General features: G+C 41.1%; 2 protein-coding genes across 5 annotated transcripts; both read right to left on the bottom strand.

Annotated features, from left to right (window-relative positions):
- Positions 1-938: 938 nt before the first annotated feature.
- On the bottom strand, positions 939-12535 carry LOC115795483 (transferrin receptor protein 1-like). Of its 3 annotated transcripts, none has more exons than XM_030751426.1 (19): positions 12300-12535; positions 11790-11920; positions 10831-10880; positions 8850-9087; positions 7968-8145; positions 7620-7845; positions 7409-7531; positions 6844-6939; positions 6488-6605; positions 6204-6392; positions 5990-6109; positions 5728-5813; positions 5544-5607; positions 5311-5378; positions 5154-5218; positions 4953-5046; positions 4625-4846; positions 3749-3907; positions 939-3293 (listed from the first exon to the last, which is right to left on the bottom strand). In XM_030751426.1, exons 3-19 carry the CDS (start codon positions 10861-10863, stop codon positions 3051-3053), a joined length of 2322 nt encoding a protein of 773 aa, XP_030607286.1. In that variant the 5' UTR covers positions 10864-10880; positions 11790-11920; positions 12300-12535; the 3' UTR covers positions 939-3050. The 3 variants fall into 3 exon arrangements, with proteins under 3 accessions (XP_030607286.1, XP_030607285.1, XP_030607287.1); XM_030751425.1 differs by having other exon boundaries at positions 11790-11924; XM_030751427.1 differs by having other exon boundaries at positions 940-3293; positions 6204-6355; positions 6466-6605; positions 11790-11924; positions 12300-12533.
- A 2474-nt stretch (positions 12536-15009) lies between these two features.
- Positions 15010-21859, bottom strand: LOC115795487 (transferrin receptor protein 1-like). 2 transcript variants are annotated; one of them, XM_030751432.1, is made up of 16 exons: positions 21655-21859; positions 20891-21077; positions 20566-20791; positions 20352-20474; positions 18580-18675; positions 18211-18350; positions 17963-18114; positions 17749-17868; positions 17487-17572; positions 17303-17366; positions 17073-17140; positions 16915-16979; positions 16714-16807; positions 16385-16606; positions 15975-16133; positions 15010-15555 (listed from the first exon to the last, which is right to left on the bottom strand). In XM_030751432.1, exons 1-16 carry the CDS (start codon positions 21842-21844, stop codon positions 15313-15315), a joined length of 2235 nt encoding a protein of 744 aa, XP_030607292.1. In that variant the 5' UTR covers positions 21845-21859; the 3' UTR covers positions 15010-15312. The 2 variants fall into 2 exon arrangements, with proteins under 2 accessions (XP_030607292.1, XP_030607293.1); XM_030751433.1 differs by lacking the exon at positions 21655-21859 and adding an exon at positions 21250-21276 and having other exon boundaries at positions 15012-15555.
- Positions 21860-25648: the final 3789 nt, after the last annotated feature.

Raw genomic sequence — 25648 nt, forward strand, 5'->3', positions numbered from 1 at the left:
TCATAATAATCCTTATTTATCTTGTACTGGCCCCTCAGTTCATCCACTGTCTGAAACAAGCAGTCTCAGCTCCCGTTGCTTTAAAGGTACAGTGTGTAAAATTTGCCCACCAGCCAGTAGATTGCAGACTGCAGTCAACTAAATCCTGTTTTCTTTCCCAGTTTAAGTGGATAATCCTAACTACAGCAGCTGCTGTAGGACAAACATGTTTTAATCATCCAAGTGAAATCAAAAACATTAAATCTAGACAGCACCCTATAACGGCCACGGTCAGCCAGTGTGTTTCTGCTACTGTTTGTGTATAAAACATTACACTGTTACACTACATTTTAATACATTTGAATAATATCAACACTTATCAATAAATCATGAATAAAAACATTATATGCCAATATAAGATATGTTTTTACTCTGCTGTTCATCTGTAGTGAGTGTCGGCTGTCAGTCCACTGTGTAATATATTTGTATTGAATGAGTTGATATCATCTTTCTCTCTTGTTATGTGAGTGCTGCATTACTCCACTGGTCATGTGTGCTTTATTTATCCAGTCTTATCAAAGTCATAATCTAGATAGGAAAGCACTCTGTGAGCGCCAGATGATCTTGTAAAGTAAAATTAAATTAATATTGTATCCTAAGTAATATGTTATTGTTTGATATATCAATTTTCCTTTCAAATTTATACTACTGAGTACCATTCTGAGCTGCTGCAAAGAATTTTCAGACTAGGCTGCCACATATTTTTTCCACTTTGATTTTCAGGGTGTCTTTGAATTCTGTAGGTTGATTGTTTTCATTTCCATCAAACGATGTGGCATCCTTTCATTCCTAATACGTTACCCAGTCCATATCAGTGTAGATATCCAGCATGATTCTGGGATCTGATGTGCTTTCAAAGTGTTCCTTTAATTTTTTGAGCAGTGTATATCATTATTTAACACATCCATTTATGTCAGTAACAGAACTAAAGTAATAAGACCACAGGAAAAATGTACATTGGGTCTACAAAGCTACATGTTAATGTGAATGAATAATTAAACAACACTCAAATACAGAATGTTTATTGCAGCAGTAAAATGTAGGCCGAGAAAATGTGCACACAGTTTTATTGGGAACAAAAAAAAAAAAAAAAAAAAAAAAAAAAAATCAGAAAATGTGACCATTTTAAAGCACAAAGGAATTCTCTGGATTTTTTTTTAGTCCAAGACTTGACCCCAGTTTTTCCCCAGCAACTTGCTAATGACGGAGGTGTAATTTCCAGAATGTGCCTCAGTATAGCTCAATGGATCCGTTTACTTAGGAATGGTTATCAGATCATTTTACCATGCTTTCTGTGCTAATACAAACAGATGGTTTTTGAACTGAATACTGACGATGAAATGGACTTTTTTGTTTAATCTTACTAAAACGATATCATTGGTAGAATACAGTAGTTGTTATTTCACCTGCCCCTTTTTCCCCTACACAGCTGAAGCTAGTAGGCTCTCCCAAATTTAGCTAGCTATTAAGACTACAGTACTTTGCAAGTAGACGTAGCTGCTAATCGGGAGGTTAGCTGTAGCAGCGGCTCATAATCAAAGTGGATTTATGACATGAAACTGTGGATCAAAAACTGTGCTGCTTCATTTAGATCATCTGATGATGGTTACTTTTTTATCTCATCCAGCCAAAAGACAGATGAGCTCCATGGTGTAAGACAAGATAAAGATGAGCGTATGCCAGAGGTGTCCACTGTCCAGCCATCCTTTCACAACCACAAAGATCAGTACTTCTTAGTATTAGTATCGATGACTCAGGAAGCCAAACACTGTCATGGCTGTGGGAAACTTAAGTCCGGACTGACTACATTAAAGGACCTACATGAGTCTAGAACATTGACTCAACTTGTTCCATATGCAGTGCCACAAAAGCATCCTTGGATTCAGATAGCAGGACCACATACCACACCGAGATGTCCCGAAGCCTGTCAGCATTCCTAGCACGTTCTTTCTGCTGGGCCAACACCAACCGTGACGGCCATGAGTCATCACCAGAACAGACAGGCATCCCAAATTCTAGCTCCACAGACGACTGGGAAATTCTGGCCATGGATCATACTGCCTGGTGTCACACTGTCCACAGGGGCATCACAGAAAGAAACATTTGCAGAAGCTGGTTTACTGCAGCAATCACTGCAACAGAGATTGCCATTCATGCACCAGTCTGCAACAGCAGGTGGTGTCAAGACCCAACCAAATAAAAATAAAAACATACAAGGATGCATTCAGCTGGTCTCCTGAGACTTAAATACCAATGATGAATATGTTTAATTACTGCAGAAAGATAAAAATGCCTGGCTGAGGCCCACCAAACATTTGTCCCCAGTGGTTTGTAGTTTGATGATCTGGCATCCCATTATGAGAACCAAGGTACTAAAGATTCCATCCATCCATTCTCTTCCGCTTATCCTGTTCAGGGTTGCGGGAGGGCTGGAGCCTATTCTAGCTGACAGAGGGCTAGAGGCAGGGAACACCCTGTATATGTTGCCAGCCTGTCACAGGGCTAACAGACAACCAATTTAGAGTGACCAATTAACCTAACCCCAGTGACTGCATGTCTTTGAACTGTGGGAGGAAACCAGAGTACCCAGAGAAAACCCACACAGACACAGGGAGAACATGCAAATTCCACACAGCGAGAGATGGAAATCTCAAGGTGGAATCGAACCCAGACCTTCTAGATGTCATTCGAGCTGTGAGGCAGCAGTGCTAACCACGACGCCACTGTGCTTCCCAGTATTGAAGACTGTGATATTTAAATACCAAGACTTTTTTTTTGCTTTTTCTAAAACGTGAAAATTCCTTTTTAAGGTGGAAGGCTTACATAATCATCAGGTATCATATGCTGGAGAATTTTAGAAAAAGGAAAATTAACCTTATGCAACAGAGGTGTGATGACTTTGTAGATATCCATTCAAAACCTGATGATTAATCACAACAACATACTGGTTTTCACACTGACAGTTGGAATAAGAGGGCCAAACCATGAATCAGGGAGGGGAAATGATGTTTCTAGATTTCCTGATCCAGCGACCAGATGTCCCCTGCTAGTGAGTTGGCACAGCTCTGAATGGTCCAGGTCGCCAGGGCAAACTGACTGTGGAACAGCTCGGCCTTGGCCTCGGGGTCATTGGTCTTCAGAGCATCGAGGTGGCTGGACAAAGCTTTGAGGGTGTGGGGGCCGGAGCCCAGCACGATGTGACGGAAGGGACTGTCTCTGGGTGAAATGTAGGGTGACAGGAAGTTCCTTTCCATCTATAGCAGAAAGAGTAGGACCATGAAGGAGCCAGAAAACAGATTACCTACTTTGACAACTGCTGCTCTTAATTGTAGATAAAGATTAATGTAGTAAATGAAAATATGATGTACTCCATTTAAAATATGACCCAAAAGTAGCTAAAACCACACTATGCAAATGCTCTATGTTTTAATTAAACTGAATTTGACTTACACATTACCTGTCAACTGAAAAAAGTTACATAAACCTTTTTTGTAACTTTTTAAATAAATATTTGTTTGAGCTCATTTCATTTGGTACTTCAACTGTGGAGCTTTATTTATTTATTTATTTAGCTAGCCAAAAAGGCTACTATTTAGAGTACAGGGCCCAGATGATACTGCTTACTGAGACAAGCTAAGGAACCGGTATATCCAGATTTTCCACAGAATCCAGTATCTCAGTAATGATTACTGGGTGTCAAAAGCCTTACTGCCATGATGCGATCATTGATCATGCGACACATCTCGATGTCCTCCAGGTCGCTGTTCTGGATGTCGGCTGCCAGCCCTCTAGAGGCAAGGCTGTAGGAGCCAGAGGCCATGATCAGCCACTGCGCTGTCAGGACCTTGGGCAACAGCTGGGGCTGCATCTGGAAGCACACAAACATACAGCAATGGTTTAGTTCTTTCATTAAACTCAGTTTGATAAGTTGGACATGAAGGATCTGACCACAGTTTTGACTTACAGTACATGATGAAAGTGGTAACCAGGCAAACCAAGTGACAAATTGAAATGGCACAAATTATAAACTGGCAAATTTTTAGATAGTCTGGGGGAAACAGTGACAATGATCAAGTTACTCTACTTTTTTTTTTTTTAAAACTCACTTTCAACTGGAACCAGACTGAAATAGGATTTTTAAGACCAATACTGATATTTGGTGATTTAACTATTGGACATACTTTTTTTCTTTCAAACACACAAAACATAAACAGATTTTGTTTAATTACACATAATATTTGTTATGTGTACTCATTTGCTCACTGCTTTTTGTACTCTGTCTTGCCCCTTGACCAGGCCAGCCCATGGGACTACTACTTTGTGTTTGGACTTCCTTCTTCTGTTTTCTTTTTCTCTGTTAATCTCTAATCTGCCAAACAAATCTGCTCCAGAGCCTGGGCAACATTAGTTGCCTAGGCTGGTGTGTTTCTTAGTCTCTTTATTTTTTTTTTTTATTTCATTTATTGGCCATTACAAATGCCAATAATGATATAACGGCAAATAGCTAATGCCAACCAACATATCAGCCCTACTGTCATCGAAGTAAATACTACCTTAATTTAGAAGAACACTGGTGAGCACTCACCCTCTGAACAGCCTTGACCTTCGTATTAATCTTTACCACGTGACTACGTATGAGCTGGTCGTACTTCTTCAGGTCCATCTGCAGCAGATGGTCATGGACCAGCCTCAGCGCTATGTGACCTGCAAACTGGCCTGCTTTCACAGCCAGCTGAGGAACCTGGCTGGCTGTGACAGAGTTCAGGTTCTCTCGGGTATCCAGCATTGTGCCAAAGTACGAGTAGTCCTGAGGGGGAATACCGAGAGGATTTGAGAATTACGCTCACATGTACAAAGTTAAAAGAGTTCAGAACTAGTTTTTTTGAACTTGTAGTACATATGAATTCACTTACTGAATAACCAGAGTGGAATCTGAAAGCGACTGAGGGAATGCCGGAAAAGGCGAGGAAAGGATACGCAGCACTGTCCAACCTCAGAGGCTCCATGCTTAAAATCAAACACATGAAAGAAGAGTGAGAATGAGGCTACATGCTAAAGAGAAAACTGATATAATCACTGACTATACTTTGTTATCTTTGAATGGACAGACTCACATGCTAGACTCCCAGTTACCCTTTTCAAATTGAGAATAAAGAGACTTGTCCTTGTCGTACATCACCTAAGGACAAAACAGATACTTTAACTTTTGGAAAGTTCAAACAAACTAACCAATAGAATTAATTATATTGAAGAGATCAGCTGTGGTGTTACCTCGTTCAGAGTATTTTGGATCAGGTTGTTCAGCAAAGGACTGGCTGCCACTTTAAATCCGTTCCGAGCTGAAAAATAAAACTACCATTTAGTTTTCCTGATAATAAATGTGGTGTCATACTGTATATGTAGGAGGATGCTACATAATTTACAATCTTATCTGTTAAGAAGACATATGGAGCAGCCTGAATAGAAAAGAGGTACAAGAAGTCTCCAACCATGGCAGTGCTTACCTGTCACAATGCCATCCAGGTCGATGTAGGTGAAGGCTTTCATGCTCAGAGAGGACAAATAACCCTGGAACCAAAAAATATCCAAAATAAATGGATGCATATGAAACAGAGTACAAACATTCATAATTATTATTGAGGAAAGGAAAAATGCAGCCAATCGAAAGTTTTGTCATGCACTTCTTACCTCCAACCACTCGGTGGCACCAACACTTCCATATTCTCCAGCACTCCAGCTCGCAAACACGATGCTCCTCCTCGGCTTGAATCCATCTGTCACAGTGGACATATTTCATAAAGCACATGAAGCCAGCGCCTTCTTTAGCTGCTCAGTGACATTCATTAGCTTCTGATGTGAAGTGTTCATCAGCTCCATCACTATTACATCACTCACAACCTGACGCAATCACACATTAAAAACCAAACATCAGCTTCCAGCAGGTACTCACCGTTCTTCACCATGTCAGAGATGGAACGTGCCAACTCAACAAGCACGCTGGTGCCGACGGTGGATGCTGCAAAACCCGGGCCCCACGCATCCCTCTGGGCACCAATGACCACGTATTGATCTGCAGACAGTGGGAGGACATTCATCATTCACACTGTTCTCAGGAAACTAACCTCTGACTGCAGCATCTCTCTCATTAATCATCTCTGTGGTACCTGCATCCACAAAGCCTTTAATGACTCCAAAGACATTATTTATTCTTTTCTCAGTAAGAACGTTGTTGACTTCCACGGTAATAACGTCGCTCTCGTCTCCGAGTCTGTTGGTGTCCTCCCAACCATTTGGCAGAGAGCTACCCTTGAGCTGCCTGTTGGATGCAGACACACAGTAACACTGTGATGGTCCTGTATGTATGACATGTACTGATAAACTTTCTGATTTTTAAGTGCACCAGTTCACAGTAAATGTGAGCCTTACCTCAGAATTTTGGTTCCCATACCTGTTGTGATAGTCTGAGCCAAGATATTTGGCAGGCCTGAAGACTGTACAGATGGAAACTGAGTTTGGTTGAAAGAGGGGAAGCCTGGGGTGTATGGATCCCCAGAACCCATGTGGACCTGTGGGAAACAGAAGAAATGCAGTAATGAGTCAATTCAGTCTTCATATTCCCTTCTGTCTTTAGCTGGACTTTTTCCTATACTCCTACAGAACATACCAGGAATACTGAATGACTATATAAGTCAAACCCCTGTCAGGGAACGATTCTTTTAATCTTGAGAACATTTTAAAAAACTAAGCATGTAGAGCTCTCCGGTGGGTTTTATCCAAGAACAATTTTAAAATTTCCTCACTTACATGTCCAAAGAGTGGAGTGTCCTCTCCAATGGAGTAATCAGTGGGGTCTGGGTAGATCAGCACGGCAGAGGCGTTCATTTTGGCTGCATTGGCCACCTGTAAACAAAGAAGAAACAAGGCAATGGAAGGTTAAAGATCAGCAACAGCAAAATAATTTGCATAAATCAGATACAATATAAAACAATGTTTCATGGAAACATGAGTGGGTCTCTGTGCCATTTACCAAAACAGTCTCTCCATAATTTATGCACAAAATGTTGTTCAAGCTTTTATTTAGAATTGCCAACACAGTCTCATGCAGGAAAAAGGCTGGAGAAAAGTGCAGAGAACACAAAACTTTACACACAATAAAAATCCTATTTACACTGGACTAATACCACAGGACACTGTTTGGTACTTTGCTATTTTCAAATTACAGTTTACAGACATGGGAGATTTGCATGGAATTAAAAACAGATGACCTCCACAAATATTCAAAAAAATATAGCGAGAGACCCCCCGAGTAATACTAATCCCATTTGAATAGTACACTAATACAAATTTTCTATCTTTTTAAACCTCTCACCTTCTCAGCAAAGCTGATCCTTCCAGCTCTGACCAGCATGACTCTGCCATTCATGTTGATGCTCATGTTCTTCAGCTGTCTGAAGTCATTTTCCTGCCCATAACGGGCATACAGCACTGCACCCTGGACCCATCAAAAAAAAAAAGTGACTGCATTTTTTCCTACTCATTTTGTATCATTTTCTCTGTATATAATTTAGCCTTTTGATTACCGTTACAGTTCCATTGGCACTGTAGGACAAGAATCCCCTCGGACGCTCCTCTGAGCCGTTCTTGAAAACTATTCTGTTGTATCCAGAAGCTGGGGGATCCTGAACCTTGACAAAGTGCTCATTAGTCCAGGTATTCATGCCGTACTCCTTAAACTTCTTGAGCACCTTGTTTCCCAGATCTTCATCACCAGGAGAACCAGCCTGGTGGCTGCTGCTGGTAAACTCACTGTGACAGAACAGGAAAAAGAACACGGAGGAAGAAAACAGGACTCAGTTACTCACTTTTAAAACTGCAATGCACATAAAATTTGTACTGTGCTTCACAGGAAGTGTGTCGTTTCTATTCACCTCAGTACAGTCTCTAGACTGGATGCATTTAGTTTATGACCAAGAAGCCTTTTCACATCATCCCAGACCATGACAGGGGCTTCACCGGTGTTATGGATATCCTCAACTTCAGAAGGGAGAACAGAGGGTGCACAGATGCAAGCCTTCTTCTGATGAACCAGGTAGCCGATCGAGTAGCCTGAAAGTGGTAATGGTTTAAAATGAGCAAACAATTACTAATGATGAAAGGGAAGACACTCAAAACCAGACCAAACCTCACAGCCTGAACCACAGAGTCAGCATTTTAAAATACCACTAAGTGACCAGGACACATGGTTTTTACATTGTGAACTCTTATACCTCCTGACTACATTCTCTGCTAAATGCTAAAGTCTATGTGTTGCTTAGATGAAGGCAAGGTTACAGCTGAGTCATGTTTTTCAGATGATAAAATTATAGTTTGTAAAGTTTTGAACACAAACAGGAAAATGTTGAAAAAAAACAAGTTCTAGGCATTGTTGGTGGGATTGTTGCAAAGTAAACAATATGTTACGCTTGGGTAACTTTTTTATTATCATAATTAGTCTTATTATTCATAATTAACACTTTTTTTAATCTAACAGGACCACATTTTAAAAGCAGCACGGATTTGTAGAGATATTTCTTGGTACAGTCACTGATTTCAAAGCAGGTGGATACAATTTACAGTTCAGATTTAATAAGCAATTCTGTGAGAGGACTGCCCATACCAGAGAAATTTAAACACACTGAAGACACACTGAAGGAGAACATCATGTTACTTGTCTTCACGTGACACTACAACTCAATCCAAACTGATCTCTGATCTCAACTTATTTTACACAGCATAAAAACAGGGCTTCTTCCTTCGACTCCCTCTCTTACCGATGGCAAATGTGAAGACGATAGTAGCTGCCATGAAGCAGAGGTTCTTGGTTGTGCATTCAAAATTTTGAGCCACATACGGTTTACGGTTTGAGCTGTGATTGAGGTGGTCTCCATCTCCATTTTCCCCATCCTCCTCATTCATGTCAGATGACAGTATCATCTCCACCTGGCTGTTGTCTCCTTCCATGCTCTGTGGCAAGTTGAATCGTGTGTAGGAGTGCGGCTCACTGTTAAACTAACAAAAACAGAAAAGGTCAGGGTAAGCAGAATATAATATTTCTGTAACTACCAAAGAATATTACTGGTTTGTTGATGGGACCCATGATTTCAGGACCTGGGTTGGAATCATAGAGAGTTAAGAAAATCATGGACGTGGCTTCTGGGTCCGAAAATTAAGCCAATGTGGAAGTGCATTAAACCTGCATTCTATCTGAAGCCCACCATGGCGATAGCTGTGGATGCAAAAAAAAACTTCCACTCCTTTGGAAGTCTTTGGGAAAACCATTTTTCTTTTGACCTCTGTAAACACTTTTCCTGCCAGGTTTATGGGCTGCCTCACTTGTTTTGGGTCATGTTGCATAAAAAGATGTCTAGTTTAAAATCTTGTTCATACGATATTCGAAGAATGAAGGATTATCTGTGGTAACCCGGGGCTCATTGGCTAACGACTTGTCGATCACAATTCTTGGTTGCCAACAAGTGTGCAGTTTCACAGTCGGATCCACCCCTCCTTGTCACATCAGTTTTTTTGTTTATTTTTTGTAACCAAAAAAGCTCATTTTAAGGCTTCAAAACAGCAGGTGATGTCATGGTGGCTATGTCCATCCTTTATACCATCTATTGTTGGAATCTTCAGTAAGGGTCTTGCAAGTGGCAAGATGCTTTTGATCACTTGTGAAGTGAATAAATGACCCCTTCATCCACACCCAGAGGCTATTCAGCTGGTCAACAAATTTTATCCACTGGAAAATGTGGATGCATCATGTTTACCAGTGCAGGACCGCCAAGTGAGCAGTTGAGCTCTGCCTGCTTTGTTGCTGGGAAGATGGCACCCACTCAACCTGGTGACACTGAGGTTTGTCTCAGCTTTGAAGATGGGATGGCCAACTGGCAAAACTGGCTCACCAACACTACTATAAAAACAATTATAATTTGCATAAATACTGAAAGTCATACAAAAGAACATTGAAATGAGCTTACTGCGGAGCTTCCTGAAAGCTTAAAAAGCATGAGTGAAAGATTAAATAAAGAATGCATTACTCTCCTATGATCAAAAAAAAAAAAAAAAAAAAAAATGGAGATTTACAGCTGTGATTAGTTAGATATATGAAAACGGTAAGGTAGCTGTCTTTTTGTAAATATTGGTCATTTCCTTTACAGCTTTGGGATGAATAAAGTATTTCTACTTCTTCTATTTTCCGGGAATCCATGATGACTGCAAGTTTCATTTCAGTTTTTTACTTCTTACTCGGATGCACGTGAGTTATTGCGCAGACATTTTAGAGTTAACGTACTAGCAGGAGACAAGTTTCTTTTGGTTTTTAAATGGTATTTTATTTAAAGCCAGTGTCCTAGCTTGGATTTTAAAAGAAAGTGAACAGCACCAGAATGAAACTTTGAGTAGTTCTTCCTCTACCCCATTACTGCTGTACCTCTTCACCAGATTTCATGATTTTTAGCTTGGCAACATTTTGCTTCCAAACTGCAATGAAAGCATACCTCCGCTGAGGTGCAGCCTCTCTAGCCTTTACAGAGAAAGAACGTGTGCATGTTTGAGGCATCGGTAAAATGATTGTTCCCCAGATGAAAATAAAAGCATTTCACTATGCAGCATGGCATATTTGTGGTAACATTTTAGTTTAGAGGTGGAAATGTAAAAAAAAAAAAAAAAAAAAAAATCCTATAAAGGGACGGATTGAAGCTTAATGCAAAGCTTGTTACTTTAAGACTTATCTTATAATGCTCATTAAATACTTACAATTTGGGATATCGTTGACCTTGCTTGGTCCATTGCTGCTTCACTGGATTCTGAAAAGGCAAGCAAAAGAAACCCCAAAAAACTCAGACTTCCACATTTAAGTCTTTAAAGAATAAGCATTTAATCCTCCATAGAGACTTCAGGTGATGCACGCCTTTAACTTTCACTTTAATTTAGCTTTTAATTCAGCTTTAATCCCTTACAGCGTGAGCAGTGCTTCACTGTGTACTTGTGAGAACAGTGTATTGTCCAAATAACACATCCCACCTCTTGTCATAGGTCCAAGCATCCATGGGGCTTCCTATCCTGCTACCTAGAAAGTAAGATCTGTTTCCAGGCACAAAATGCCAGTGTCACACACAGGTCACAACCCATCATCACCCAAACACCAGAAAACCTTACTTGCCCCAGTAACTTATGATCAAATCATACACCAGATATGAATTGAAGAACTGTTATTTTAATTAAACTTGCGCATGAAGCAATAAATGAGACAGGATTACAACAGAGTTTCCTCATTGGCTCATATCTGACACCGCGCAAACACTTCCAGGTCCTCTGCTGCTTTTTCAATGCTGGCTGAGGACTGCCTTAAAGGAAGCGTTATGCAACACGATCTCCATCTGCGACACAGAGTTCAGCTGTAGATTAACAGCTGACAGACAATGTATGCGACTAAAGTAAGCAAGAGGGGCTAAAATGCGCCTTCTTGTCCTGGTATGTGTTGCATGGGAAGCACAGAAAAAAAAATGATTGGCACTGTTTTCCAGCGCAAAACATTGGAGTTCTCCCTATCCGGAAGTTCGCGCATGCAAATGTTAAGTGCTGAGAGCTGCAAAAAAAAAGAGAAAAAAAAACAACAACAACGCTTTAAATATCTAATGTCTTTGCTTGCATTGGTAAATACGCCGCAGTAAACAGGATTTACGAAGCGATTAAAGATTAAATAAAGAAATTACCTGTTTTGAGAGTCTCTTTATGACGCTGCGTTATTGTAGCAACATTATAATCAATCCAGTCCTTAGTGGTCACTTCAGATATCTTGATAGAGCTGTGATGTTTGCTGTTTCTGCTGCCCTCTTGGCCAGATCTGTCTTGAAAACGACACTTTTAACGTCAGTCACACTTTTGGCTAAATGAAGGATAAAAGTCACTTTGCCAAAAACGGATCGCAGCTTCTTCCTCGTGACAGGAAAGTTATTTCTGGCTCAAAATTGATGATCATTCATGCGAGATATGTTTGACAGACTACAGGCCAGCAAGTCTTTTACAGCAGCGTAAATACCAGCATGACCGTCTCTTACAAAGTGAGAAATATCGATAAGGCAGCTGAAGTGGTGGTTAGTACATGCTGCGGACAGACGGCCACTGCTTTTAAAACAATAAATGAAACAAATATACAAAACTTCTAAGTAACTTAGGTTTATCCTCAACTAAATGCTTTCTCATTTGTTGCATGGCGAACTTACTACGTCGGGTTGCTGCCTCTCGGTCCCCGATGTCAGCATCATAAATCGAGGGATCCTGAATGGGAAGATCTCCAGCTCAGTTGGAAAAGAAATGGGCGTGAAAGAGCGAGATCACGGGTTGCGCTTAAGGGTAACAGCTTTCTTCTCATTCTTACCATTGGCAGTGTTTTGTTTATGTCGTTTTATTCTAATCTCGAGGTCACAAATAGGCGGACTGCGGTCCGGACCCAGACCATTTTACTCTGCGCAATTTTTCTAATATTTACGGGGAGGTTATTTTAAATTGTGCAATTTTTTCTTTTGTTTTCATGGTAGTCGATGTGCGCACACAGGAAACACACAGATCAATCGCTTACCTTGTAACTCATCCCACCTGTTATTCAGCCAATCAAGTCATTTCTTCATAGCAAATTCGGATAATCCAAATATTCCTTCTCTAAAACCTGTAGCACTATGTGCAAACTCAGCTCTATCACGCAATGCAAAAAGACACAAAGGAAATCTAGGTAAAAACATCAAAAGAGAAAGTACAATCCACCTTCATTCATTAAACTAAATCCATAAGGCAGAGTGGGGACTGATTATGGAAATACTGGAACCACATTGTGCACTTGTGCCTTTGTTAAAGCAAAAATGTCTTCCATATGCAAAAAATTGACCACAGCAGAGCAGCGTTTGATTCAAATGAGATAATCTCACTGAAAACAATTACATCAGTTTCTTGGCCTCACTAATGACACAGATACTGATCTGTGATCAGAAGTGCAGGACTGTCTGAGGGGAAGTTCAAGGGGAACGCTGCAGAACGTAGGGCTGATTTATGTTCCTGCGTCAGTCCTACGTGCCTAACAGGAAATCCCGACTGAGCCCTACGCCATATGTGCACCTCTTGAGAAATGTAGCTACACGTCAAGTTGACGCAGCCCACAAGGATTGTGATTACAGCGTGGGGTTCAGATGGGATTTCCGTCTATGTATGGAAAGAGCCGATGCAGAAGCATAATTCAGGCCTTAACATGCACTGCACAGCATGTTGCTCAGCTTGTGTTTGGGAGTTTTGTCCTTGGGATGATGAGCCAGTTTTTGTCTGGCTGTGGCTGGATCTGAAGTACACTGGAATGTAAGGCTTGGAGAAAATTCTCCTGAGTTTCTCTGACAGGACACCTCAACAGGGCAAGACTCAGCTGGCCCTCTGAAACCTAGAGGATAAAGGACACTCTTTTGAGGATGCCAATGTTCACAGTGCCACATGGATGAGACCTTCTCCTGCACGGTTTAGTTGTAATGCCAGGAAATTCGTGTTTCATATTTCATTCAGATACATTTTTAAAAAATTGTTACATATAATTAAGGCTTTATATATATAAAAAAGATGCTGCTCCTTCTGCAGTCCTTTCAGCAACATCTTTCATCCTCGTTGTGTAACAGAATCCAGCACATAGATATCTATTCAAAACCTGGTGATTAATCACAACATTAGGTTTTTTAGTTCCAGTTAGAATCAACACTTTGAGGAGAAATCCACAAAAACAGAGCAGAATCATTGACAGTCTGTTTATTGAACAAAGAATTCAGTAAAAGCATGAAAAAAAAGATAACGAGGCAAAAGCGAAGCTCCCCGGGGGTTGTGGCCTTAAGGCGGTCAGCAGGTGATAGTAACAGGCAGAGACGAAAGCTCTCGGGGCTTCTGAGAGCCGCTCTTTATAACTTAAAGGGTCGTCTAATCACTCCTTTTTTTTAATTATGTGATATCTCCTGATCTTTATCATATCTGTTATTTGCTGTATCTTTTAGGACCAATTGCTTCCCAATTTTGGACCAAATGGTTCCTAATAATTAAATATGTTTACTTGCTTTGATTTACACTCTTACCCTTTTTTACACCACTTTATGGAATATGATGCTAGAGCGGCCTGACCTTTATTGACAGGTTTACTTGACCTGTTGTCTTCATCCAGCCCTTTGTATTTTTCCTTCACGTTGTCATGGTCCTGCACCATGTGCCCGGCATTTTGTGTTTAGTTCTTTTGGTTTCTGTTTTCATTGAGCTCCTGTTATGTTTTCCAGTTTGTATTTGGTTTTGTTCATACATCTTAGTCCCTGTATTGTTCTTAGTTATAGTTGTTTTCGTATTGTTTTCCTAGTTCCCTTTGTCCCTGTCTCCCCGGCGTCTCTGTGTCTGTCCTGTCCCTCTGTCATGTCTCTGGTCTCATGTGTTTTGTGGTTTATTTCCTCTGCGGCGTGTCAAGTCCGCGTTTCTGTCTCCGTCTTGTTGTTTCCTGTTTTATTTTGATACTTCCTTGTTCCTTGTGCTTGCTGTTTAGTTTTGCTTCCCCTGGTCTCGTCTTTGTAATGAGTTTCAGTTGTGCTCCTCACCTGTTGCCTGTTCCCTGATCCCCTTGTGTGTGTACTTCAGTCCGTGTCTCCTCCTGCTGTGTGTCATCATCAGTCACTCAGTATTTCAGTCAGTTTAAATTTACGTTATGTTATTTATGTTATGCTGCCGCCCTGTTTCCAGTAATAAAGCTGTGTTTTGAGTTTACCTTCTGTCTCTAGTGTTCTGCTGAGAGGTTCTTACGTGACAGGTGCCTACATGCTTTATGAAGACAGTCATAAAGCACACCATTTAAATCAACAGTTTTCAATCAATATAATCAAAATAAGACAAAATAAATCAAACAGTATAATCAAAACCAAATGAAATCGATAGTCAGTCAGGACAATAATCAGTAGTTCCTTCGGAACAGTAGTCACTCAAATCAATAGTGTCCTTATTCAAAAACATTTCAATAATCCAATGTATGCTTATGATCATTATTAGTGAGAAGCATCTTGATTTAAACCATCAAAGAACAGTATTTTAAAACATCAAAGGAATGTAAAAACATAAATAAAACAATGGTATAGATAAAGATACAAAAAAAAAAACATACAAAACCATACAAAAATTATCCCACACTGCCAGTTGAAATAAGAGGGCCAAACCATGAATCAGGGAGGGGAAATGACTTTTCTAGATTTCATTATCCAGCGACCAGATGTCCCCTGCTAGTGAGTTAGCACAGGTCTGAATGGTCCAGGTCGCCAGGGCAAACTGGTTGCGGAACAGCTCGGCGTCTGCCCCGGGGTCGTCAGTCTTCAGAGCGTCGAGGTGGCTGGACAGAGCTTCGAGGGTGTGGGGGCCGGAGCCCAGCAGGATGTGACGGAAGGGACTGTCTCTGGGAGAAATGTAGGGTGACAGGAAGTTCCTTTCCACCTATAGCGACAAGAGGAACGTCATGAAGGAGCTGAATAAAGTCACGGCGTCACCCCATCCTTTAAAAGGCAGGAAGCAGAGAGTGAAGACTACCTACGCTGGCAATTACACTTTATTGTGCATAAGAATTAAAGTAATAAATTAAAATGTGATGTATCCCATTAAAAATATGACCCAAAAGTAGCTAAACCACACAAAAATCATAAATTCCATTAATCAAAAGCTGAGATAGCAGATTGTGAAATCAACTAAATTTGTTAGCTTTAGCTGAGTTTTATTTCCCCTTATATGACTGAATAAAGTCAGTGTTTCATTGGCTGCCATCAGTTTCACATTACCAGGCAACTTAAAAATATTTTTTGTCCTTTGGCACTTCACTATGGCAGGTGTTCTTTTTTCTTAATTCCTAAAACCCTTACTGTCATGATGCGATCATTGATCATGCGACACATCTCGATGTCCTCCAGGTCGCTGTTCTGAATGTCGGCTGCCAGCCCTCGAGAGGCACGGCTGTAGGAGCCAGAGGCCATGATCAGCCACTGCACTGTCAGGGCCTTGGGCAACAGCTGGGGCTGCATCTGGAAGCACACAAACATACAGGGATGGTTTAGTCCTTTCATTAAACTCAGTTTGATAAGTTGGACATGAAGTTCTGACCACATCTCTGATTTCTATGATGAAAGCAGTAACCAGGCTAAAGGATTGATAAGTGAAATGGCACTAATAAAAACAAGTCACAAAGTGGCAATGATCAAGTTACTGTTTCTGCAGCTCACTCTCAACAAGGTAAATACTATGTTTATTTAGAAGAACACTGGTGAGCACTCACCCTCTGAACAGCCTTGACCTTCGTATTAATCTTTACCACGTGACGACGTATGAGCTGGTCGTACTTCTTCAGGTCCATCTGCAGCAGATGGTCATGGACCAGCCTCAGCGCTATGTGACCTGCAAACTGGCCTGCTTTCACAGCCAGCTGAGGAACCTGGCTGGCTGTGACAGAGTTCAGGTTCTCTCGGGTATCCAGCATTGTGCCAAAGTACGAGTAGTCCTGAGGGGGAATACCGAGAGGATTTGAGAATTACGCTCACATGTACAAAGTTAAAAGAGTTCAGAACTAGGTTTTTTTGAACTTGTAGTACAGAAGAATTCACTTACTGAATAACCAGAGTGGAATCTGAAAGCGACTGAGGGAATGCCGGAAAAGGCGAGGAAAGGATACGCAGCACTGTCCAACCTCAGAGGCTCCATGCTTAAAATCAAACACATGAAAGAAGAGTGAGAATGAGGCTACATGCTAAAGAGAAAACTGATATAATCACTGACTATACTTTGTTATCTTTGAATGGACAGACTCACATGTTAGACTCCCAGTTACCCTTTCCAAATTGAGAAAAAAGAGACTTGTCCTTGTTATACATCACCTAAGGACAAAACAGATACTTTAACTTTTGGAAAGTTCAAACAAAACTAACCAATAGAATTAATTATACTGAAGAGATCAGCTGTGGTGTTACCTCGTTCAGAGTATTTTGGATCAGGTTGTGCAGCAACGGACTGGCTGCCACTTTAAATCCGTTCCGACCTGAAACAAGACCACAAATATTTATTGTTCCTGAAAACTAAAATGATGGTGTGTGTGTGTGTGTGTGTGTGTGTGTGTGTGTGTGTGTGTGTGTGTGTGTGTGTGTGTGTGTGTGTGTGTGTGTATCTTGTACAAGAAGTCTCCAACCATGGCAGTGCTTACCTGTCACAATGCCATCCAGGTTGATGTAGGTGAAGGCTTTCATGCTCAGAGAGGACAAATAACCCTGGAACAAAAAAATATCCAAAATAAATGGATGCATATGAAACAGAGTACAAACATTCATAATTATTATTGAGGAAAGGAAAAATGCAGCCAATCGAAAGTTTTGTCATGCACTTCTTACCTCCAACCACTCGGTGGCACCAACACTTCCATATTCTCCAGCACTCCAGCTCGCAAACACGATGCTCCTCCTCGGCTTGAATCCATCTGTCACAGTGGACACATTTCATATAGCACATGAAGCCAGCGCCTTCTTTAGCTGCTCAGTGACATTCATTAGCTTCTGATGTGAAGTGTTCATCAGCTCCATCACTATTACATCACTCACAACCTGACACAATCACACATTAAAAACCAAACATCAGCTTCCAGCAGGTACTCACCGTTCTTCACCATGTCAGAGATGGAACGTGCCAACTCAACAAGCACGCTGGTGCCGACGGTGGATGCTGCAAAACCCGGGCCCCACGCATCCCTCTGGGCACCAATGACCACGTATCGATCTGCAGACAGTGGGAGGACATTCATCATTCACACTGTTCTCAGGAAACTAACCTCTGACTGCAGCATCTCTCTCATTAATCATCTTTGTGGTACCTGCATCCACAAAGCCTTTAATGACTCCAAAGACGTTATTTATCTTTTTCTCAGTAAAAACGTTGTTGACTTCCACGGTAATAACGTCGCTCTCGTCTCCGAGTCTGTTCATGCCCTCCCAATCATCTGGCTGAGATCTACCCTTGAGCTGCCTGTAGGATGCAGATACACATGAATCCTTTATTGGTGCTCTATTACAAGCTTTGACAACCTTTCTGACGTCAGTTCACAGTAAATGTGAGCCTTACCTCAGAATATTGGTTGCCCTGCCTGCTGTGATAGTCTGAGCCAAAATATTTGGCAGGCCTGAAGACTGTACAGGTGGAAACTGGGTGTGGTTGAAGGAGGGGAAGCCTGGGGTGTAGGGATCCCCAGAACCCATGTGGACCTGTGGGAAACAGAAAAGGCTTAGCTGGAGAGATGAGCTCTGAGTGGACAGGTACAGCCTTCTAAACCTCAAGAACATTATCTGTTTAAAGTTAATGGCAGGCGTCACTTTCAAAGGTAATTTTAACCAAACATTTGTCACCAAAACAATGACTAAATGACTAAACTATGATGGTGGTTATGATTTAGGTTGCTTTACTTAATAAAATTTTAAAAAAGCTCCCACTCACATGACCATAAAGTGGAGTGTCCTCTCCGATGGAGTAATCAGTGGGGTCTGGGTAGATCAGCACAGCAGAGGCGTTCATTTTGGCTGCATTGGCCACCTGTAAACAAAGAAGAAACAAGGCAGTGGAAGGTTAAAGATCAGCAACAGCAAAATAATTTGCATAAAACATTTTATGGAAAAAGGAAGGTCAAACCCTCTTTGTACTGAAATAACACTACTGGTATGATCTCCTGAGATTTAGAAACTCCCACCTACGCAACCAATGTTAATATTAGTAACCTTTTCAAAGTCACCGTCGCCATCTCACCATGCTTTACAATTTCTCAGTTCCAAACTTTAATGATTTTTAGTTGAGCAAATACAAGGTCATTTACGTGGCAAATGGCATACAAGGCTGTGTGTGTGTGATTGTTGGGTTCCACAGAAAAAGGAAAATACAAACAATCTTTAATGGCAAACATCAGTCAATTATATATTATCTGTGAATAGTGAAATAAAAACATTCTGGTTAAATTATATCTAACTGCTCCAGTTTAAACAGGGGGAAAAAGTAGAGATATTAATGTGTAACAAGCACTGGAAACATATTAATATCTCAGTGATGGCCCGAATGAGCAATTCTGTGATCAAAAGAGAACATACTGTAACTGCTAGCAAATCCAGTCGAGTCCCCAAAATGCTCAATATTATATAGATACTCCAATTATATTACAATCTTAGCACAATAACCCATAAAGGATGTGAGAAATATTACCAAGAAATATTACAGCATCTCCTCGTATTCTAAGCTTTGTGGAAATCTGTACCTAAACAAGAAATCCCACCACAGGACTATTTTAGGATCAATCTTTTACCATTTACATTTGCTGTTTTTGGTGATTTGCTCTTAGCTAAGAAGGATCATGTTTGTGCATGACAGTCCACAACTGGCAGCCACTACTCCCTGTAACACATGGAAAATGCAGAGAATGCCAAACGATCGCTGGTATCAGCACGCAGTCATAAAAACACATGACACAATCAACTTCTGCAAGAGTGAATTAGAAGGAAGACTAATGTAAAAGGGGCGACAATCATGTCAATGAAAACTTAAATAGCTGAAAAAAGATTTTCTATGAATAGAGTCTGCCTGTCCTCCTGAATTTACACAAAAATGCTGTCCAAGCTTTTATTTTTCACTGCCAATGAGCCTCCATAGCTCTCATGTAGGAAAGAGGCTGAAGAAAAGCACACTGAACCCACATAAGTAAATGAATGAATCACAGACAGCACCGTGGTGGTTAGCACTGTTGCCTCACAGCTACAAGGTCTGGGTTCAAATCCACCTTGGCTCGGGCCTTTCTGTGTGGAGTTTGCATGCTCTCCCCGTGTCTGTGTGGGGTTCCTCCCACAGTCCAAAGGCATGCAGTTGTTGGGGTTCGGTTAACTGGAGATTCTAAATTGCCCACAGGTGTGAATGGTTGTCTGTCTCTCTGTGTTAGCCCTGCAACAGACTGGTGTACAGGGTGTAACCCGCCCCTCACCCTATGACGGCTGGGATAGGCTCCAGCCCCCCTGCGACCCTGAACAGGATAAGAGGATGGATGGACGGAAGATTCTGATTTACACTCTAATAATCACAGAAACTGGTAATTTGCTGTGGAATTACTTATAAATTACACACATGGCAGATTTGAGTGGACTTAAGAACAGATAACCTTCACAGATATTACTAAGTTACCCCAGGAAACATTACTCCTCTCTGAATAATGTTCTAGCACAGGTGTTTCTCACCTTCTCAGCAAAGCTGATCCTTCCAGCTCTGACCAGCATGACTCTGCCATTCATGTTGATGTTCATGTTCTTCAGCTGTCTGAAATCATTTTCCTGCCCATAACGGGCATACAGCACTGCACCCTGGACCCACACAAAAGAAAAATAATCACTGCATTTTTTTCCTGTCCATTTTGTATCCTTTTCTCTGTATATAATTTAGCCTTTTGATTACCGTTGCAGTTCCTTGGGCACTGTAGGACAAGAATCCCCTCAGACGCTCCTCTGACCCGTTCTTGAAAACTATTCTGTTGTATCCAGAAGCTGGGGGGTCCTGAACCTTGACAAAGTGCTCCTCAGTCCAGGTATTCATGCCGTACTCCTTAAACTTCTTAAGCACCTTGTTTCCCAGATTTTCATCACCAGGAGAACCAGCCTGGTGGCTGCTGCTGGTAAAGTCACTGTGACAGAACAGGAAAAAGAACACGGAGGCCAAAAACAGGTTACTCACTTTTTCATATAACAAAATGTGTGCAGTACTGCAGTGCGTGATGTTTCACCTGAGGGCAGTGTCCAAACTGGGTGCAGTCAGTTTTTGAGCAAGGAGCTTTTTCACATCATCCCAGTCCATGAGGGGAGCAGCACCGGTCTCATGGGCAACAACTGTGTCTTCAAAACTGAGAGCAGTGGGTGCACAGGTGGGAGCCAAATCCTTATTGCGATGAACCAGGTAGCCAATCAAGTAGCCTGAAAGCAGCAGTGATTTCAAACAAGGAAACAATTACTAATGAGGAAAGACAACAGAACTAAGACTAGACCAAACCTTACAGCCTGGACAACACAGCCAGCCTTTTGAAATACCACTGAGTGACCAGTACACACACAGTAAGGCATTCCTGGACCTCCTAAGAAACAGCACCTGTATCCATGTGTGAGTGCTGCATGTCAAATCCTGACAGAGTGTTGCTCAGATGAAAGCAGGGTCACAGTTCAGCCAAGCTTTTCAGATATTAAAATAACACTTGGTAAGTTTTCACACAAAAAAATGGGAAAATTTCATGTTGCAGACAAAAAGTTTCATACACATTGTCCCTACCGGTGAGACACTGGTTTATACAAGGGTCTAAAACATTTGACTTATGTCAGCTTCACTGTGTTTAAATTTAAATTTTATTTATTTATTTATTTTTACATCCAACAACAGTTTTAAATAAAGTGCAGCTTAATCCAGAAATCCACTCAGCCTAAGACTGACCTCTGAGGAAACTCAGCCCATGTGGCACTATGTAAAAACAGGGCTTCTTCCTTCAACTTCTTCTCTTACCGATGATGAAGATGAACAACATAGCACCTGCCATGAAGCAGAGGCTCTTGGGTGTACATCCATACTTTTTAGCCACGTATGGTTTGCGGATTGAGTCGATATATAAGTGGTCTCCGTGGCTGTTTTCCCCAGCCTCCTCATTTACGTCAGATGACAGTATCATCTCCACTTGGCTGCTGTCACCTTCCATGTTCAGGAATGTGGCTCACCACTAAACTTTAATGACATCGGAAAAAGCAGAATTTCATTTCACTTTTATGATAATCCACTGTTTCTAATCCTTCTTTCACCTTCTCAGTCATTTCCTTTAAGCAAGGGTGTAGGAATGATTTTACTGTTGGGGGGGGGGGACACATATCAGAAACCATAAATCCTTCAAATATGCATTTATGTAGGCTGACTGGCAATAAAACTGTTTTTTTAATTAAACAGCATTCTGACATGAAAGAACCCTCATAAATAATGTAATGAACTAATTATTCACTTTTTAATATCAACCTTAAGTAAAAAAAAAAACAGCTATTAAAATATGCCTACAGTTTGAAACTCTGTTTGTTTGGCCAACAAAAACAAAATCTAATAAATATCAATAAAAATAATAAGTTTTTTTCTATATATGAAAGTATGCATTTACTATGTTGTGACTTCAAAATAAAAGCACAAGAGTTAAAGCTTTCAAAATCAAGTATTTTTCTCCTCCATGGTGTAATTTTTGGGTGGGACAAATGCGCCTGTCTCCAATATTTGGTGGTGGGGCTATGCGCCTATGCCTTTAAGTAACTTGTCCCCTAAATGGCTTATTTATCCTGTCTGCTCTGAGCACGTAACAGGAAGTGATATCTGACAAATCATGATTAGGCTTTGGTGAAGAAAAGCATAAACTCACAGAAGCAAAAACACATTATTTGCGTAAATACAGAAAACCAAGCAGAAAAATAATCAAATGAACTTACTGCTGTGGCTGAGAGCTCAAAAAGGGGTGATGACAGATAAAGTGGACCTTGTGCATTTACTCTCCTGTGAGAAAAGTAACTGGACCTCTGCTGCATTGTTCTCTTATATATAAAAAAGTGGGGGGTGGGGGGTTCTTCTTCTTCTCTTTTCATGAATAGCTGCACTTCCATTTCAGGTTTTACTGAAATGAAACTCAAATTTCAGGCTTTAGATCCCCATATTCATATCCACAACACAGAATTTAGCTATAGAGTAACAATTATCAGACACTGTATGTGATGTAAGTGGGGAGAGGATCTAAACAAGAGGGGCTAAAATACACCTTCTTGTATTGTTATGTTTTACTTGGTAAGTACAGAAAAAAAAGTTGAAGTGGTTTCAAATTCATAATGAAAAATTGGTCATATAAGTCATTTCATGCTGCTATTTGTTCAAAATCCACATTCAGACTAACTTGATATTGACTGAGTAACACTGTGAAGATGAAGCTTTCTGAATTCAAGTTCAACCGAATTTTCTCAGCTGTACTCCATCCTTTATATACAGTCTTTCCCACTGTGCTAAGTAGGATCTGGTGGCAGGGCTACAAGCTGCTACATCAACCAACAGTTGGCTGCCCCAACAGCTAATGTCAGACCCCACTACCCCCAGCAGAGGGTGCCCTGGAGGGTTTATAATGGTATGGCTATCCACTAGGTTGCTTGGGCTGGCTGCTGCTGAGGTTGGGATCTGGAGTCATGCAGGGACATGAACGATGCTTCTGCCAGTTCCTTTTTGGGTCCCGCTCATGTATTGAGCCAAGTGCCTGTTCATTTTAGCCACTGTGATGCTTGACAGGAGTTTCCACATGGTACTGATGCAGGTTATTGACCTCTGCAGGACCCCATTGCTGGAGATGTTCATGAGTGAATTCATGCCTTGTTAAAGAGCAGAAATACCATCAGAAAGGCCAGCTCCAAGTAGTAGTCCGTCTGACATAGAAACGTCACCATCAGAACATAATTTGTTGATTGCTTTACAATCTCCTAAACCAGTGTCAGTGACTCAAACTACTCCTGAGCTCCTTCCACAGGCAAACCTGTCTCTTGCTGTGCCAGCATCTTCTATGACCAACCCCATCACGACAGCAAAACCACGTGCCCTTTTAGAGCTATGGAGCACCAGTGTGTTTCTGCAGTTGGGTAGACTATAGAAAGGGGGAATTTGATGGTTTCATGTTTTGGGTAGATTAATAATTTTTGTGTTTTTGTTTTATTCAGATGGTGAAGGCATAAAGTGGAGGTGAATGGGTGTCATTGCTGGTGCTGTGGTCTTTCATGCACCCTTGTTTGAGCTGCACATCAGTGTGAGTGTGTGTAAAGGTGAAATGCACGTGTGAATTGATGACTTTTTTGGACATCTCTTCATCTGGCATCCCATTCACTCCCTGGTAAGCTGCAGCTCTGAGTTGATAAACAGTAAATGTGTACAGTAATTGGTTTGACAGTTCTCTTTTATTTCATGTTTTTTTCTTTTTTTTTTTTTTAAATAAATGTCAATAAACTAATTTTCTTATGACTTTAACTGCATCTCTGTCTCCATGTGTTTGGTAATTCGTGCAGTTTCGAACTAGATATTCTCTGGGTGAAATTCCCAGGGTGTCATTTTTCTGCCAGCCAGCCAGGCTGATGTATTCTTTCTGTCACTGTTTGTATTGCTCTCTCTCTCCTCTGTATGTGTGTGTGTGTGTGTGTGTGGGGGGGGGGTCCTCCTAGGTTTCTGCTCTGCTGCGTAGCACACCTGTTTGCAATCTGCTCATTTGCCAACTGCTCATTAAGCAGAGGAGTGAGTGACCTTCATTTGACGCTGGATTGTTGTACTACTCATGTTAGTGATGTTGGCTCTTTTACATACCTGTCTGAAGTGTCTTTTGATGAAATCTGTGTATTTTTACCTGTGCAGATTTCCCTGGTATTCCCAGAGAGTGGAGAGAGAGTGAGAAGTTTGTTTTTGGACCAACCTGTTCTGTGTGACTCGGACCCCTGCCTGTTTGTGGGAGAGAGTGGCAGTTAATGGACTAACCTGTTCAGTGGTGTTGGAACTCATCATCTGGAAAACTCACCCTGTTCTGTTATTATTAGAACTGTAAATAAACATTTGAACTTTTAGCCACGAGTTCTGCGTTTTGAGTCCACCTGCTTGCTGAGCCTTGACAGAGGGAGGCTTTGTCGGGTGGGGGTTGTAATTGTAAAAGTGTTGAGCTCTCAATCACCACACCATCATCCTAGTGTTCTCATATTGTTCCCCTGCCACTGAGAGTATACCTTGGATGGTTCAGTGGAGAATATCTGGTTTATTCTCCTGGCTCCTGTGTCTCTGGTATACCTCTTCAAGCAGTTAGCCAAGGCTGTGAGTCTCTAAGGCCTCAGATACGAACAGCTTGTTGTACTTCTTAGGCACTATACTCTTTCCATCACAAGTTTCTGCTGCTCTGATACCTGGCTGACTTCATAGTCAAGTCAAATTTATTTCTAAAGCACTTTTTTAAAAACAACAACAGTTGACCAAAGTGCTGTACAAAAGCAACACAGTACATAAAACATAACACAAGCATCAGTTAAAACAAAAACATAAAATAGTTAAAATAACATATCAGGACTCAGTAAAAGCCATGGAATAAAATTGAGTTATCAACGGGGTTTTAATAATGTCAACTGTTGGGGAGGTCTTGATGTGAGGAGGCAGTGTATTCCATAATTTCGGGGCAACTGCGAAAGCTCGATCTCCTCTGTGTTTCAGCCTTGACCTCGGAACTGAAAGGAGCATTAGCTCAGCAGACCTCAAAGACCTAACAGGAACGTGTAGGCATAAGAGGGTACTAAGCAGTGGTGGACAGTAACGAAGTACTGATTTTTCAGGTATCTGTACTTTACTTGAGTACTTATTTTTCTGACAACTTTTTACTTTTACTCCCTACATTTTTACACAAGTATCTGTACTTTCTGCTTCTCACATTTTCAAAACAAGCTCGTCACTTTATTTTTAATGCGTCTGAGAAACG

The sequence above is a fragment of the Archocentrus centrarchus genome, chromosome 17, assembly GCF_007364275.1.
Source record: "Archocentrus centrarchus isolate MPI-CPG fArcCen1 chromosome 17, fArcCen1, whole genome shotgun sequence".
Taxonomy (NCBI): domain Eukaryota; kingdom Metazoa; phylum Chordata; class Actinopteri; order Cichliformes; family Cichlidae; genus Archocentrus; species Archocentrus centrarchus.

What these genes read in the sequence shown, in the direction of transcription:
- LOC115795483 (XM_030751426.1), bottom strand. Translation starts at nt 10,863, where the DNA reads ATGGACCAAGCAAGGTCAACGATATCCCAAATT. An exon ending in ACACTCCACTCTTTGGACAT is followed by an intron (nt 6,606 to 6,843) that starts GTAAGTGAGGAA and finishes TGTTTCCCACAG; the next exon opens with GTCCACATGGGTTCTGGGGA. An exon ending in GGCTCAGACTATCACAACAG is followed by an intron (nt 6,393 to 6,487) that starts GTATGGGAACCA and finishes TCATACATACAG; the next exon opens with GACCATCACAGTGTTACTGT.
- LOC115795487 (XM_030751432.1), bottom strand. Translation starts at nt 21,844, where the DNA reads ATGGAAGGTGACAGCAGCCAAGTGGAGATGATACTGTCATCTGACGTA. An exon ending in GTTGTTCATCTTCATCATCG is followed by an intron (nt 21,078 to 21,654) that starts GTAAGAGAAGAA and finishes TGCTGCTTTCAG; the next exon opens with GCTACTTGATTGGCTACCTG. An exon ending in AGGGCAACCAATATTCTGAG is followed by an intron (nt 18,115 to 18,210) that starts GTAAGGCTCACA and finishes TGCATCCTACAG; the next exon opens with GCAGCTCAAGGGTAGATCTC.